The sequence below is a fragment of the Rhinolophus sinicus genome, linkage group LG09 (assembly GCF_036562045.2).
Source record: "Rhinolophus sinicus isolate RSC01 linkage group LG09, ASM3656204v1, whole genome shotgun sequence".
NCBI lineage: Eukaryota > Metazoa > Chordata > Mammalia > Chiroptera > Rhinolophidae > Rhinolophus > Rhinolophus sinicus.
The window spans coordinates 88,639,492-88,652,836 of NC_133758.1; the positions used below are offsets into that span (position 1 = coordinate 88,639,492).

Genomic DNA, 13,345 nt, shown 5'->3' on the forward strand with positions numbered 1-13,345 from the left:
TCACTTCTCTCTCTTTTTTTTTATCTCCAGGAAATAAATAGAGGGTACGAATGTAGACCCTTAAATTAATTGTTCCTTCTCAACTTAAGGTTTAAAACTTAGGTTTGCTGTAGTATAAGCTTAGGTTTTTGAAAGTCATCCAAAACCTTTGTATCTCTTCAGTTTCACTGCAGAATAAAAACTACATTTATCACAGTGGATTGGCATTATTAAATCTGGTATCTTTTCTCCCAAAAGGCCATGTGCTTTGGGGAAAGGCAACAGGGTGCCGTCCATTAATATATCTAACTGATGGTGTAATGATGCACAATCCCTTGTTGACCCCTGCAATTCAGAGTTATTGTCTTGGAACATAAGATTTGATTATCTCATTTCATTGCATAACTATGAACGTTAGGATAGGCTGTGAAAGTATCAGCCCATCGTTTAATCCAACTTCTAGGCATTGCTTCTGATGGCCTAAAGTCCCTTTGATCAATTAGTCTATTTGCCATGAAAAAGCAATTACTAAAATTAGAGGGGAAAGGATGGATTTTTCTGGTTCCAACTCCAAAATATCCCACCAGAACAGGTGTACTTGCATAGTAAAGTTTGCCTTAAGTGTTCTCTGTCTGAAGTTGTACAGTCGACCCGGGAGGGTGGAGCCCTCTCAACCTGCTTACCGGGTCGTGCGTGTGTCTGTGGGTTCGGGGCACGCGCAGACACAGAGGGACCCACTTTCCTAGGGCAGCCCAATCAAAGTCACGCTCTCACCTCAAAGGCTGTCAACTCTCACGTTCCTCCCTGCGCGCTCAGCCCCCTCCTCACTCTTCCACCCCTCATGCACCGCCTCCAAAGTCGGACTCACTACTTTCATTGGTAGGTACTCCTCTCACTCCTATTCCGGAACCAACCACTAGAACGCTTGTGGAGAGCGGCGGAGCCAATGGGAATGTTCATTGCGGCAGCTGCCGGGTCCCGAGTACCGGGAGGCGGTGCCGAGGGCGGGGTGCTGGTGGGGGATTAGTTGCCATTTGGAGTGAGGAGCGGGCAGAGGCGGCGGCGGTGGCGATTGCAGTGGCGCGGGCTCCGCGGAGAACCAGCTACTTCAAGGCCCTTACTCCCTACCCGGTCCAGCTGGAGTCCCCGGCCCTCCCTGCAGCTGCCGGGCTCTCCCGCTCGTGCAGCCACGCTTGGCAGCGAGCGGCCCCCGGGGCTCCGTGATCCGGACGGTTGTCCCTCTCCCCTGTCAGCGCGATGCCCGGGGCGGCGGCGGCTCCAGGCTCCTCGCGGTCCCAGCCGTGACCGCCACACCAAGCCCGGCCGGGCTGTTGGGGCCGTTGGACGTTTGTTTTCGCAGCCTTCCCCTCCCCCTTCGCCAAAGCGGCGGGGGTGCGCGTTGGGAAGGGGGAGCCGAGAGACTCCTCCCCCTCCCCAATACCCCCGCCCCTCCCCCTTACACACTCGCACGCACAGTCGCGCCGGCTCCCACACGCTCGCGCGCCTCTCACTCCGCGCCTCCGTGTCGGCCGGCGTCGTCCAGGGCCCGCGGAGCCACCATGTCCACTGCCTCCTCCTCCAGTTCCTCCCAGACCCCTCATCCCCCGCCGCAGAGGATGCGGCGCAGCGCCGCGGGCTCCCCGCCCGCCGCCCCCGCTGCTGGGAGTGGGAACGGTGCGGGCGGCGTGGGCTGCGCCCCGGCTGCGGGAGCCGGCCGGCTGCTGCAGCCCATCCGCGCCACGGTGCCCTACCAGCTCCTGCGGGGCAGCCAGCACAGTCCCACGCGCCCGCCCGCCGCCGCCGCCGCCGCCTCGCTGGGCAGCCTCCCGGGGCCCGGCGCGGCCCGCGGCCCCAGCCCGCCCAGCCCGACGCCACCGCCGGCCGGGGCCCCCACCGAGCAGACGCCGCGGGCCAAGGGCCGCCCGAGACGGTCCCCCGAGAGCCACCGGAGGAGCAACTCACCTGAGAGAAGGAGCCCCGGCTCGCCGGTGTGCAGAGGTAGCGAGCCCAACCCTTCCGTCCTCCCGGGCTGCGTCTCCCCGACGGTGCCCTCCGCGGAAACTTCAGCCTCTCCGGGCTTCTCTTTGCTAGTGCATTATCGAAGGTGTGAAAGTGGCTTTGGGAATCTCACCCTCCTGCGGTCGCTGCGGGGCTTGGAAAAGCGAACTGCAAAACAACTTTTATTCGACCCTCCTGCCATCCCTCAGATTTTATCTTCCATCATCACTCACCTGCGTGGAAAGGTTTTTCAGTTTAAGAGCTCATTTGCTCACTCATGTGTTTGCTTTTTTTTAGCGGGGTAGGAGTAGCTGGGCGAAACACTTTAAAACACACACACACACACACACACACACGCACAAACTCTCCGGCAACCCATAAGGTGGTGGTTGTAATCTCTACAGCCTCTTTGTGCTTTCCTCCAAAGTTCTTAATGTCTGACTACCGGGATACTTCTGTTTTTTTCTTTCTTTTTTGGAGGGGTGGTGGCATTAGTTATGATGTAAGGATATTGGCTGCGTGTGTAGAGCGGACAGTTTTGGATGTGCAATTCAAGGGTGTAGTGTTTTTGCCTTTTTGTTTTTTTCGATTACCCTCCTGTCTCTACTTATATAGTCATATGCATCGGAGCAGTACTGCACTGGAAACAGTTTATGCCCAACTCAGGATTATCGTGGTAAATTTTAAAGACCTATTTGTGAAGTGTGCTCTCTTTTCCCTTCCATTTTTAAGTACACTTAACAGTTCAGTTGAGCTGTTAAAGGACCTCGAGTTCTTTTTTGTTAGGTGTCAAAGGTAATGGTGAGCTGGTGGATGCTGTCCGCTTCCCTTAATGTTTTCTGTTTGGGTTTGGTTTTGTTTATGTCTAGGGACACAATGCGTGATCTAGTTGAGTCCTCGGGGAGAAAAGGAAGATTAGCCAAAACAGGGACTTAAAGCTCATAAGGGAGAGTGGAGTAGCTAATATTATCAGATACCGGGCTAGAGCTACAGATGCTGCTGCCGCTGCCATCGCTGCTGCATTGTGGAGAGAACAGATCATACTGAGTGGAAAAATCTCTGCTTGGAAGGGAAACACAGTGGAGCTCTGTACAATGTGTATATGGTATGTGGAATTTTTTTAACGGAGTTTTCTTGATGTAGGTCTTAGACGGGGAGCAAATGGTTGAATGGTTGTACTATGATAGATTGCAGTTTGGGTGTTTTTGTTTTAATATTTCTGACCGGTAATTAGCATGTGGCTAAGGCACTTGTTTTCAGATCACTCGATAGTGAGGCAAGGTAGAATGTAGTGCAGTGGTATGTGTACATGAGCACCAAGAAGTACCTCCTGTAATCTGTATGCACCAGGAGGAATTTGCTCCCCCACTCCTCCCCCAGGTCAAGCCAGCTGCTGCAGAAACTGACATCCTCCAGCAAATCCTGAATGAATGAATGAAAACAACGTGATCGCCCTAATAATGACCACCACTGAGCACACATCTTTGGCTGTATTTTATAGAAAAGGCCACCATTTTCTATCAGATTAATGCCATATGCAACTCCCTTGCACATTTTCTAGGGCTATACGAAATGAGAGGTAACAAGGAAAAGAAGGCAGCAGTTACACATTTTTGAGTTGTTTGGCGTCAACAGTGCATAGATTGAGTTTTGGGATTTTCTTTTAGAGACTAATATAACAGCCATAAAATAAGCATGGCTGACAAATAATGTACAGAGGGTTTTGTAGGCAGAGTAAGAGTAGTTTTGGCAATTGCTACATATAATGGCCATCTAGTACCTCCTCTTTTGTTGATAAACACTAACATCTTACAACAGATCATAGTACAACTTGTTTTTCTCCGTCCTTCAAAAGCCTTAATTGCTTAGGAATTACATGGTCCATCATCAAGTAGTTTTAATGAAATTTGCGATTGGGCTTCAACTATCCTCTTTGTTGTAGTATGGCACATTCTAGTGTAATGCAATTTTAATGCAATCATGATGAAAACACTTTTCTGAGCTTGGTTGTGCTGTAGACAGATTTGCATCATCAGAGAGCTTCTGGGAATAGAACAGATCTTTTTGCTGTTTTTAACACCAGGTGGTTTTGTCAGTTTCTTACATTGAAGTGATTTTGAATGCAGATTTTTCTGACCCCAGTTCCCTGATTCCATTACCTTTATGTTACTTCTCCACATCCCGCCTTCATAGAGACCTACCCAAATTAAAACTGTGCAACTATTCTATTCTGTTTATTTAGCCATTTAAAATCCATGCTATAAACAGTTGAACAATTTTTCAAATGATTATCCACTCGGTTTCTTTTGAATTCTGCAAGGTTCTGACTTCAGTGGATTTCAGTCTCCTCAGGTCAAGGCTCCTGCCGCTGCCTCTGCTGCTGCAGACACTGACATCACTATACTGCATGAATGAAAAACAACAACGTGCTCCATTTCTTGCTCTCCACCTCCTTCCTTTTCTGCACACTCCTCTGGGGTGTGTGTGTGTGTGTGTCTGTGTCTGTATTTAAGATGGTGTTGCCCTGCGTATGAAACTAGATTTAAAAATGTTAAGTAGATGGTGGCTGAAGGGATGTGTATTTAGTATAGAGGCATATTGTTTACAAAAAGCTTTAAGTACTGTGAGCAGTTAGACTAGAGGTGACATAACTGAGCTTTCAGTATTTTTTAACTGGACTGGTGGTTGTGGAAGAAAATATAGAAGTTTTCAGCAGTTTTCTTCGGAATTGTTTTGCCAAGAAGAAATTATGAAACAGCATAATCTCTAAATATGTGAATCATTGTTATCTCCCTTTTAAACATTAATATGTATATTTATAGGGTTAAAGCTGAGAGTAATAAAGAAATGTTACTCAGAAGGCTCAGAAGGCTGAGGAAAAGCTGAATTCTTTAAATGTGTGCAAATTTGATATATTAACATTTAATATATTAATTTATAAAATCCAGCAAGAAAATGGTAATTTCCTTTAATTTTGTAGCACAGTTTCAGATAATTTAAATGGGTATCATCACAGAGATACATAAATCTCCAAACACCTTGCTTATATAGAGAGAGTAAAGAGAGGATGTGGAGTTTTACAAATTGAAAGTATCTTGTTTAGGCATATAGATCATGTTTTTGTTTGTATTTCAAACATTTCTTTTGTATTTCTAAAACTTCAAGGTTTGTTATTTATATTCATTTCTTTACTTCTGCTATTAGCAAAATGTCACCCTCCCCCTTGTTTGCTTCTGAAGGGTCTTGAAGTGGTGAATGACAAGCTGCTGAATGCCCCCTCAGGCTCCCTGTGATGTGTTGTAATAGATGTAAAATCATAAAGTATTATGCAAATAGTTATTTTTTTGTAATGGTAATACGTAAAGTCTACCTTTGAGATAAATAGAATAACTCAAATGAGGATATAGCAGAATGTTAGTGTTGAAATTAATGCTCTTTAAGCTAAAATCATGAGTGACAACCAAAAGAAAATATAAAGTTGCTTCTTTTTGAAACCTCATACAGCAAAACCTATAGATTTAAAAACATAATAAATACAGTTTTTACTGTGCACGAGAGTAAGCAGCAATTGCAAATTCTCTCATGGTTCTTCATAAAGGTTGAACATTGGAATGAATTATAAATTCTAAAGATATAAAAACAGTTGTATTAGAGTACTTTGGATAGAGAATACTGCTTGTTTTTATATGTACCAAATCTGGTTAAAAACACGGAAGAGCTTGTAGTTTATACAGCTTTTGCTAAGAAAAATATTATAGCATGCACTGATTCCTGATTTAACGTAACAGATTTATGTAGGCCTGACACTCTTAACATATTACTAAATGTAGAGTGAAATTTGATTAGAATTTTTCATGAGTATCTTGAGTCTTATTGTTTTATGCGTTAAGAAGTTATGGTTATATTTTAAAAGAAAATACAAAGCCAGCCAGCATATAATATTGAATGACTGCATGCAGTGTGTGTGTGTGTGTCTGTGTGTTTTAATCAATTAATTTGCTTTCAGTTTTTTATCTCTTCATTAAATTCCCCTTTTTGAGTCATTGTATGCTGTACTCAGTTTGTGGAATGCCAACATTTTAATTACTTTTTTCTGTTACTTTAAAAAGAAACTCAGACATTCTTTTCCTATGAAGTTACTCCTCAGGTGGATATTCTTGCAAATTAAGGTCCTCCTCTTGTCCCTACCTTTTAAAATTTCTTAGAGTACTTAAAGAAACTTGTTTCAAAGCTTTCCTATACAAGAGTGAAAATAGTTCAAGTTTTGGCTTTTTTACTCCATAAAGTGACAGGTTTCAAATACTGATTTTTGGGAAAGGTTTTCAGAATTTTCCCTTTTGAGAACTACACTAAGTATCAACAACATTCATTATTTATGTATCTAATTTTTCCCACCAATTATGGTGCATAAAATTTCTAGATCAGTGGGTGAATAGCAAAATAGATAAGTGAATTTATAGAAGTTATTCTTAAACTACAGCTTTATGTTCAAAGATTACATTCCTCTCAAATAACTTTAAACATATTGAATATCATATACCTCAGAGGTATAAAAGCACCTAACTGTAAGTAAAGTTTTGTGTGTATATATTGAACTAAAAATTACTTCATTTTTTACAGTCCTGAAGGACGTTTCATTCACTGAAGTGTGCATTTCTTCAAGGATTTAATGCAAATTAAGATTTATACATTGGGGAAATGTTGATGGGTATAGCATCCTTGTGATTTTTTTTTTATTTGTGATAATGCAGATTAAATGTGAATTTGAAAACAAAGGAATAATTGGTCTCCATGGCAATGAATAACAATGGAACTAACTGACAATATCCACCAATGGCTAATAGAAGAGGGTTTTTCTTAAATCTTAAATTAATAAACAAATTTGAAGCCTGTTCTATCAAAACTTTCAAATGTAGTTAATAATCTGCTAAGGAGTATATACGAATGACTTTGTTATTCTTAATTTTAGTTCAGCCTTTTCTCCAGAGCTTAAAATTCCCAGACACCACCGAGATGGGCTTCCCCACAGCACCTGTCCTGGGTCTGTGCCTGGCGCTGTTGTCTTTTGTCTTCAATATATAATTTTGTTGTCTTAGGAAGTGTCAGAGGAATCCAAGTCACTCATGCTGTTTCTGTCCTATATACTGTTTATTTTAACAAGAGGTTAAACTTGATGGTGGTCTCAAACTGGGTTTGCCAAAAGTGGAGGAAAGAGAGAACACTGCTCATTTACTGATATTTACTGATATAGCAAGTCTAAGGAACTGAGAGAGCCAGCAGCTTTTCTTTCCCTCTACCCCTTGTCTGGACCCCTGGAACTGATCATGATTCCACCCATCATCCAGCTGATTCTAGAAGAAGATTTGTGTTTCTATAAAACAAATTATAATGGATTAGTAGTAATTCTGAAGAAAATAAGGATTTTACTTACACTAAACAAATTTTGGAAAAATACTTTTCTAGCATTTCATTTTAGTAGAAATAAACATGGCAAATACCTATAAGCAGTGTTGTTTACTTCAAGTGAATGTAATTGAGTCAAATACTGGGAGGCAAGCTCATGAATACCTCAGAAACTTCCCCTGTACTGTGTTGTCTCTAGTTGTAGGTGGAAAGAAAACATTTGAGCACTTACTATATACAAGGCAGTGTATACTTTCACTCATCAGGAAAGTGGACTTGAAATGCGAATCTTCTGATTTCAGATCCATTGTTCATTCCACAAGACTATCCTGTTGCTCCTAATTTGAAAGGACTGATGTTGGTGACCAGCCATGATTTCTGAGCTAAAAACATTGTTACGGAACAGGTTTTCTATTGTTTCCACAGCACTATTGCACTATGCTGGGATATGCTTTGACATTTTCAGAATGTCTAAAAATGTAAGACCTAGGATGCTGAATGTAACTGAAGTAGAATAAGAATGGATTAGTCCTATTTCTCCATTTGTTTCTTATGTGAAAGAATTGAGTGAGAGAGAGAGACAGAGAGACAGAGAGAGAGAGCAAGAGAGAACATGAAAGAGAAATACTTGTTCCTGAGGGCTCAAGAATGTAAACTTGATTGTGCCTGGCCCTCCTTACTTCTAGAATCTGTGCTGTCCTTGAATCATACTATAGTGAGCAGAAGTACTTTTCTCCTTAAATATTAAAAGATGGTTACACTTGGTGGTAAACTGATGAATAATTCAGGAATCACTAAGCAGAAACTCTGGTCTCAAGTGATTGCCCCAGCAACTGGTGCTAGGTTAACTCTGCTCTCTCTGGAGTTCACAGTTATCACTGAATATGTGGGTTTGAACTCTGTATGTTTGTAACTTAATGACACGCCACCATCGTACACCTTAATGATGGCTCTCCAGAAATAGGGATGAATGAAACTAGTAAAACTCATCATTTTTGGCAAGATTAGTGTCCAAAATTGTCTTAGTTATTAGAATTAAGAAATCCACTAAACATCTGAATGTACTTCATAACAGGAAGGCAAAAACTGCTACAACTTGCTGCCTAGTGTTTCTAGAGATCAAATACCTATCAACTGTTGACAGTAATAGCCCCTTATTTAGCAGTAGCCCCTTATTTAGCCAATAGGGAGAACCTTCCTGAATAGTCTAATATAGCTAATTTTAACTTTTACATTATTAAAACAATTATTTGATGACAGTTTCTGAAATTATTATACAATAATTTTCTTAAGCAGAAAAAGACATAAATGAACTCTGTGGCTTAGTTAGCTTTATTAATACCTAACAAATAATACCCAATAAATTAATACCTCATAAAGTGATTACTGTAGATAGTGTTTAATATAAGACTGAATGAGCATTGACTGACAACTGGAGTTGCCCTATAATTGATTCTGTACATTTGATTTTGGAATTGTCTTTTTTCTAATGAAGGTGGAATGAAGAAATGTGTGGTTACATTATTCCTTGATAAAATAACCTCTCTTTTCTCTGACTTATCAAGTTAAAGACTGAAGAAATTCTTTCACAAATGGTTTCATAAAAGACTCTTAGAAACAAAAAAATCCATTGGAAAATATTAGAATTGGAATCAAAAGACGTGGTTCTATTTCCAGTTTTAACAATTGACTTATATCAAGTCACTAACCCTTTGCATCTTATTTTCTCTATCTTTAAAATGAGCGAGATGGTATTTTTAAGATTTTGGTTGGGTATGAAGAAAATTCTGCATGAAAGGAAAACTAAGTTTATTACACTAGATAATTCTTTTTTTTACTTTTTTTTTTTTACAGTTTTTTACATAATTGACAAACATTGTATATATTTAAGGTGTACAGCGTGATAATTTGATGTACGTATATCAATGATTACCACAGGCAAGCTAATAAACACATCAGTCTCTTCACATGGTTACTATACAGTATAGTGGTATTAACTGTAGTCACTTTGCTGTACATTAGATTCCCAGCACTTACTCATAACTGAAAGTTTGTACTCTTTGACTGATGTTTCCCCATTTCCCTGACCTCCCAGCCCCTGGCAACCACCATACTACTTTCTCCTATGAATTCAACTTTTTTAGATTCTACATATACATGAGATCATTTGTTTTTCTGTGTCTGGCTTGTTTCACTTAGCACAGTGTCTTCTAAGTTCATCTATGTTCTTGCCAATGGCAGGATTTCCCTTTTAAAGGCTGTATAATATTTCATTGTATATTTATACCACATTTTCTTTATCTATTCTTCCATCAACGGACACTTAGATTAATTCCATATCTTAACTATTCTGGATAATGCTGCAGTGAACTTGGGGATGCATATGTCTCATGAAGATAATGATTTCATTTCCTTTGGATATATACCCAGAAATGAAATTGCTGGATTGTATGGCAGTTCTATTTTTAAGTTTCTGAGGAGCCTCCATACTATTTTCCATTCCCACCAATTTACATTCCTAACAGCTGTGTACAGATTACCTTTTCTCCACATCCTCACCAGCGCTTATGTCTTATGTTTTTGATAACAGCCATCCAACAGGTGTGAAGCGCTATCTCGTGGTTTTAACTTGCATTTAATGATTAGTGATTCTGAGCACCTTTTCATATACATGTTAGCCATTTATATACCTTTTTTGGGAAAATGTCTATTCAGATCCTTTCTTTGCCCACTGTTAATCAAGTGACTTGTGTTTTTGCTATTGAGTTGTATGAGTTTCGTTTTTTTTGTACATAAATCCTTTATAAGATGTATGGTTTGCAGATATTTTCTCCCATTCCATAGGTTGCCTTTCCATTTTGTTGATAGTTTCCTTTGTTGTGCAGTGCTTTTCAATTTGATGTAATCCACTTGTTTATTTTTGCTTTTGTTGCTTGTACTTTTGGTGTCATACAAAATGTCAGTGCCAAGACCGGTTGTCAAGGAGCTTTTTCCCTATATATTCTTCTAGGAGTTTTACTTTTTCAGATCTTATATTTAATGCTTTAATCCATTCTGAGTTAATTATGTGTATGATATAATTCCAGTTTCATTGTTTTGCATCTAAATATCCAGTTTTCCCAACACCATTTGTTGAAGAGACTGTCCTTTTCTCATTGTGTATTCTTGACACCCTTGTCAAAAATTAGTTGAACATTTATGTCTGGGTTATTTTTGGACTCTCCTGTTCCATTGTTCGGTTTGTCTGTTCTGATTACTATAGCATTGTATAGACTAAATGATTTTTAATAAAGTTAGTTACCATTTATTGAGCTTATATGTCAGCCTCTAGTCTTAACTGGAACCCAATGTAGAATACTTTCATAACCTCTCCTCACAAATGAGGAAATGACATCTTGAGAAGTTAAGTAATTTGCCCAAGGTCAGGAAGCATGCACAGAGGGCCCATGTAACTCTCTAAGTCCTGTCTTCAAGTTAGCTGGAAGTTGCTTTTGGAATCCAATTAATTCTGGGGTAGGAAAGCATGCACAATGGGTTATCCCATTGCTTATACAGTTAAGTCATGGAAAGGCCAAAAATAGCTTTGGGGGGTTGAGTAAAAAGAAAGCTAAATGAGACTAGACTCTAGGGTCCACAGAACTTAAAATAGCTGCAAGTGTTCCCAGCGAGTCAGGCCTCAGGTATGCATATAAGAATGTTGCAGCACTTCAAAACCTTATTATGCCATTAGTAGACCTTTCCCTTGGTCTTTAAAGGACCTACCACTTTGTTAAGACAGAATTTAGATTTAATTTTTCAAAACTTCTTTCACATGAACTGTCAAAACCTGGGTAGAGTAAGGTCTTTTGTATTCTCATATTTGACGATGTAAGCTTTATACTTGTAATAAAGCATCATTAATGCTCCATTCAACCCTGACATGGATTCTTTACTTTTAGAATTTCTTTACTTTGATATTTTAGCACATTCAAAATAGTATCTTTTTATATATAACCCTCATAGCAAAGCAACAAGGTATACTGTCTTCTCAGTTTATACCTGCTTGGGCTGTTGTACTTTTTCCAGGTTTGCTGATGTGATACAGAAAAGATATTTTGATCTCCATTTTAATAATTTTTCCCAGGTTGCTTTGGCATTTTTTTCAGTGTCACGTGTGCTTACTGTAAGTTCTCTTTAATAGTCAGTGTGGAGCATGAGTCCTTTCCTAAGTAACATTAGAAATGGTATTTTTATTAAGATACTAAAAGTGTTATAGAGAGCCTATGTGATGGATGAAGTTTCTTATGACATTTCTTCTGTAATTATATTTACTTTTCTAGTTGAATACATGAGTTTATAAGTGGAATTACTGAAGTAATATTTGTTTCTTGGAAGTTAAAAATTAGGAGAGCTTAGTTGCTCAGGGTTACATCAGGTCTACCCATAAAAAAACTTTACTATTCTCATGTAAACCTGTGAAGTGATCTTTCCATGAAGGTACAAAAAGATTATAGTAAAATATAGATTTGTTTATATATTAGCTGGTAGTCTGTAAACAAAATACATTCATACTACCTTTGAGAGTACTGTGGTAGTGTCATTTTCTTTCTTCTAAAGTATTTTTGAGGTAATCTGATGCATCACCCTGAGAAGAATCACCTATCCTTTTCTGCTTAAAGTCAGGTTATTTAAGTGCCTAGTACTTACTAAACAGAGGTTAACAAGCATTGCTAAATGCAGTTTCACTAGTAGTGTAAAATTGGGGAGTTGGACTGTGCTCAGAAATAAGTAAGGTTTTTGGAAAAAAGCTACAATATTCTGTAATGTTTTGATCAGATAGCTTTACAAAACTTAATTTAGACTCTTATTCATTCTTTACATACGGCAGTGACCCATTATTATAAAATACCTGGTTCAGTTAATTGCATTTGTTTACTCTTTGTCTTTTTGGTTAATATATGGCTAAAGATTAGTGTAGCTTTAGTGTAATTTTAGTGATAACTGTTCATTAAAGAAATGTTGTTTCAGATATCATACTGGTTGTTGGCAATATGTTGGTAAGTAAAACTAATGGATTTTTTCCTTCTTTCACACAATAAACATTTATTGAAACCCTACTATGTCTGAAGAACTCTGTTTGACCCTACAGCATACATACTCGAGGAGCAATTGGTGTGCTCACACTCATATTTCTCAACAAGGTCAGTTCATTTGAAGTCTGCCAAGAATTCTACCCACTGTTTTCTCTGAGCTTTGGACTTCATATATGAATTACTATTTTCCTATGCTTACCTCCTAAGTTAGGTTGAGCTTTTTGGTATACTTGTTGAATACCAATGTTCTGTTTATATGTGCTTTTCCTTCATTAGAAGCTTAGGAGAGCTTCATCCTGTGGCTTATATATCTAGTCTAAGCTGTATTGCTGCCTGGACATGATATAATATGCTGCTATCGTTTGGCTTAGGATGATGTCATTGGCTCTCTCTACAGACACACATCCTCACACATCCTTTCAGAATTCTAAACTTTATTGTTGGATGTGGTTTCTTGTGTAGAAATGGAGTATGTAGTAACAATGCTATGTAGTAATAACCTGGACAGTGGGGCCCTGTGTGTCTAGAGAAATGACTAGGACTTGGCTTGGACTCAGTATCTGCTGTTATTGAGCTAGAAGGGAAAAATAAACTCTTCGTATGTTGTATTACCATTTACTTGGTATCTTGGTTGAATGTACAATGACTTATTTGTCTTTATTATATTTAAAACTTACTTTTTTTTCAATTTTTATCTATTTGTAGTTTTTACCTTGAATTAGCGTTATAGCTTTTAGTTATTACTATTCAGTTGTGTTAGTTAATCTTTATGATAGTTGCCCTATTTTACTTTGTGCTAAGCCAGGTGGTCAAAAATAATGTCTTTATACAGATACTCCTTTTAATGGACTAAGTGTTACACTTAATCTCAGGGTACAGCAGATGTTAGGTAA

General features: G+C 39.3%; 1 protein-coding gene across 2 annotated transcripts in view; it reads left to right on the forward strand.

The window, feature by feature from the left end:
* Positions 1 to 1,025: 1,025 nt before the first annotated feature.
* The window catches only part of GLCCI1 (glucocorticoid induced 1), a 98,605-nt gene continuing 86,285 nt past the window's right edge, over positions 1,026 to 13,345 (forward strand). Inside the window, exon 1 of one of the 2 annotated variants that reach the window (XM_074340766.1) lies at positions 1,026 to 1,977. In XM_074340766.1, coding sequence (XP_074196867.1) covers positions 1,539 to 1,977 — 439 coding nt within the window. In that variant the 5' untranslated portion in view covers positions 1,026 to 1,538. The remainder of the gene's footprint in view (positions 1,978 to 13,345) is intronic. The other variant, XM_019729779.2, reaches the window with a different exon arrangement.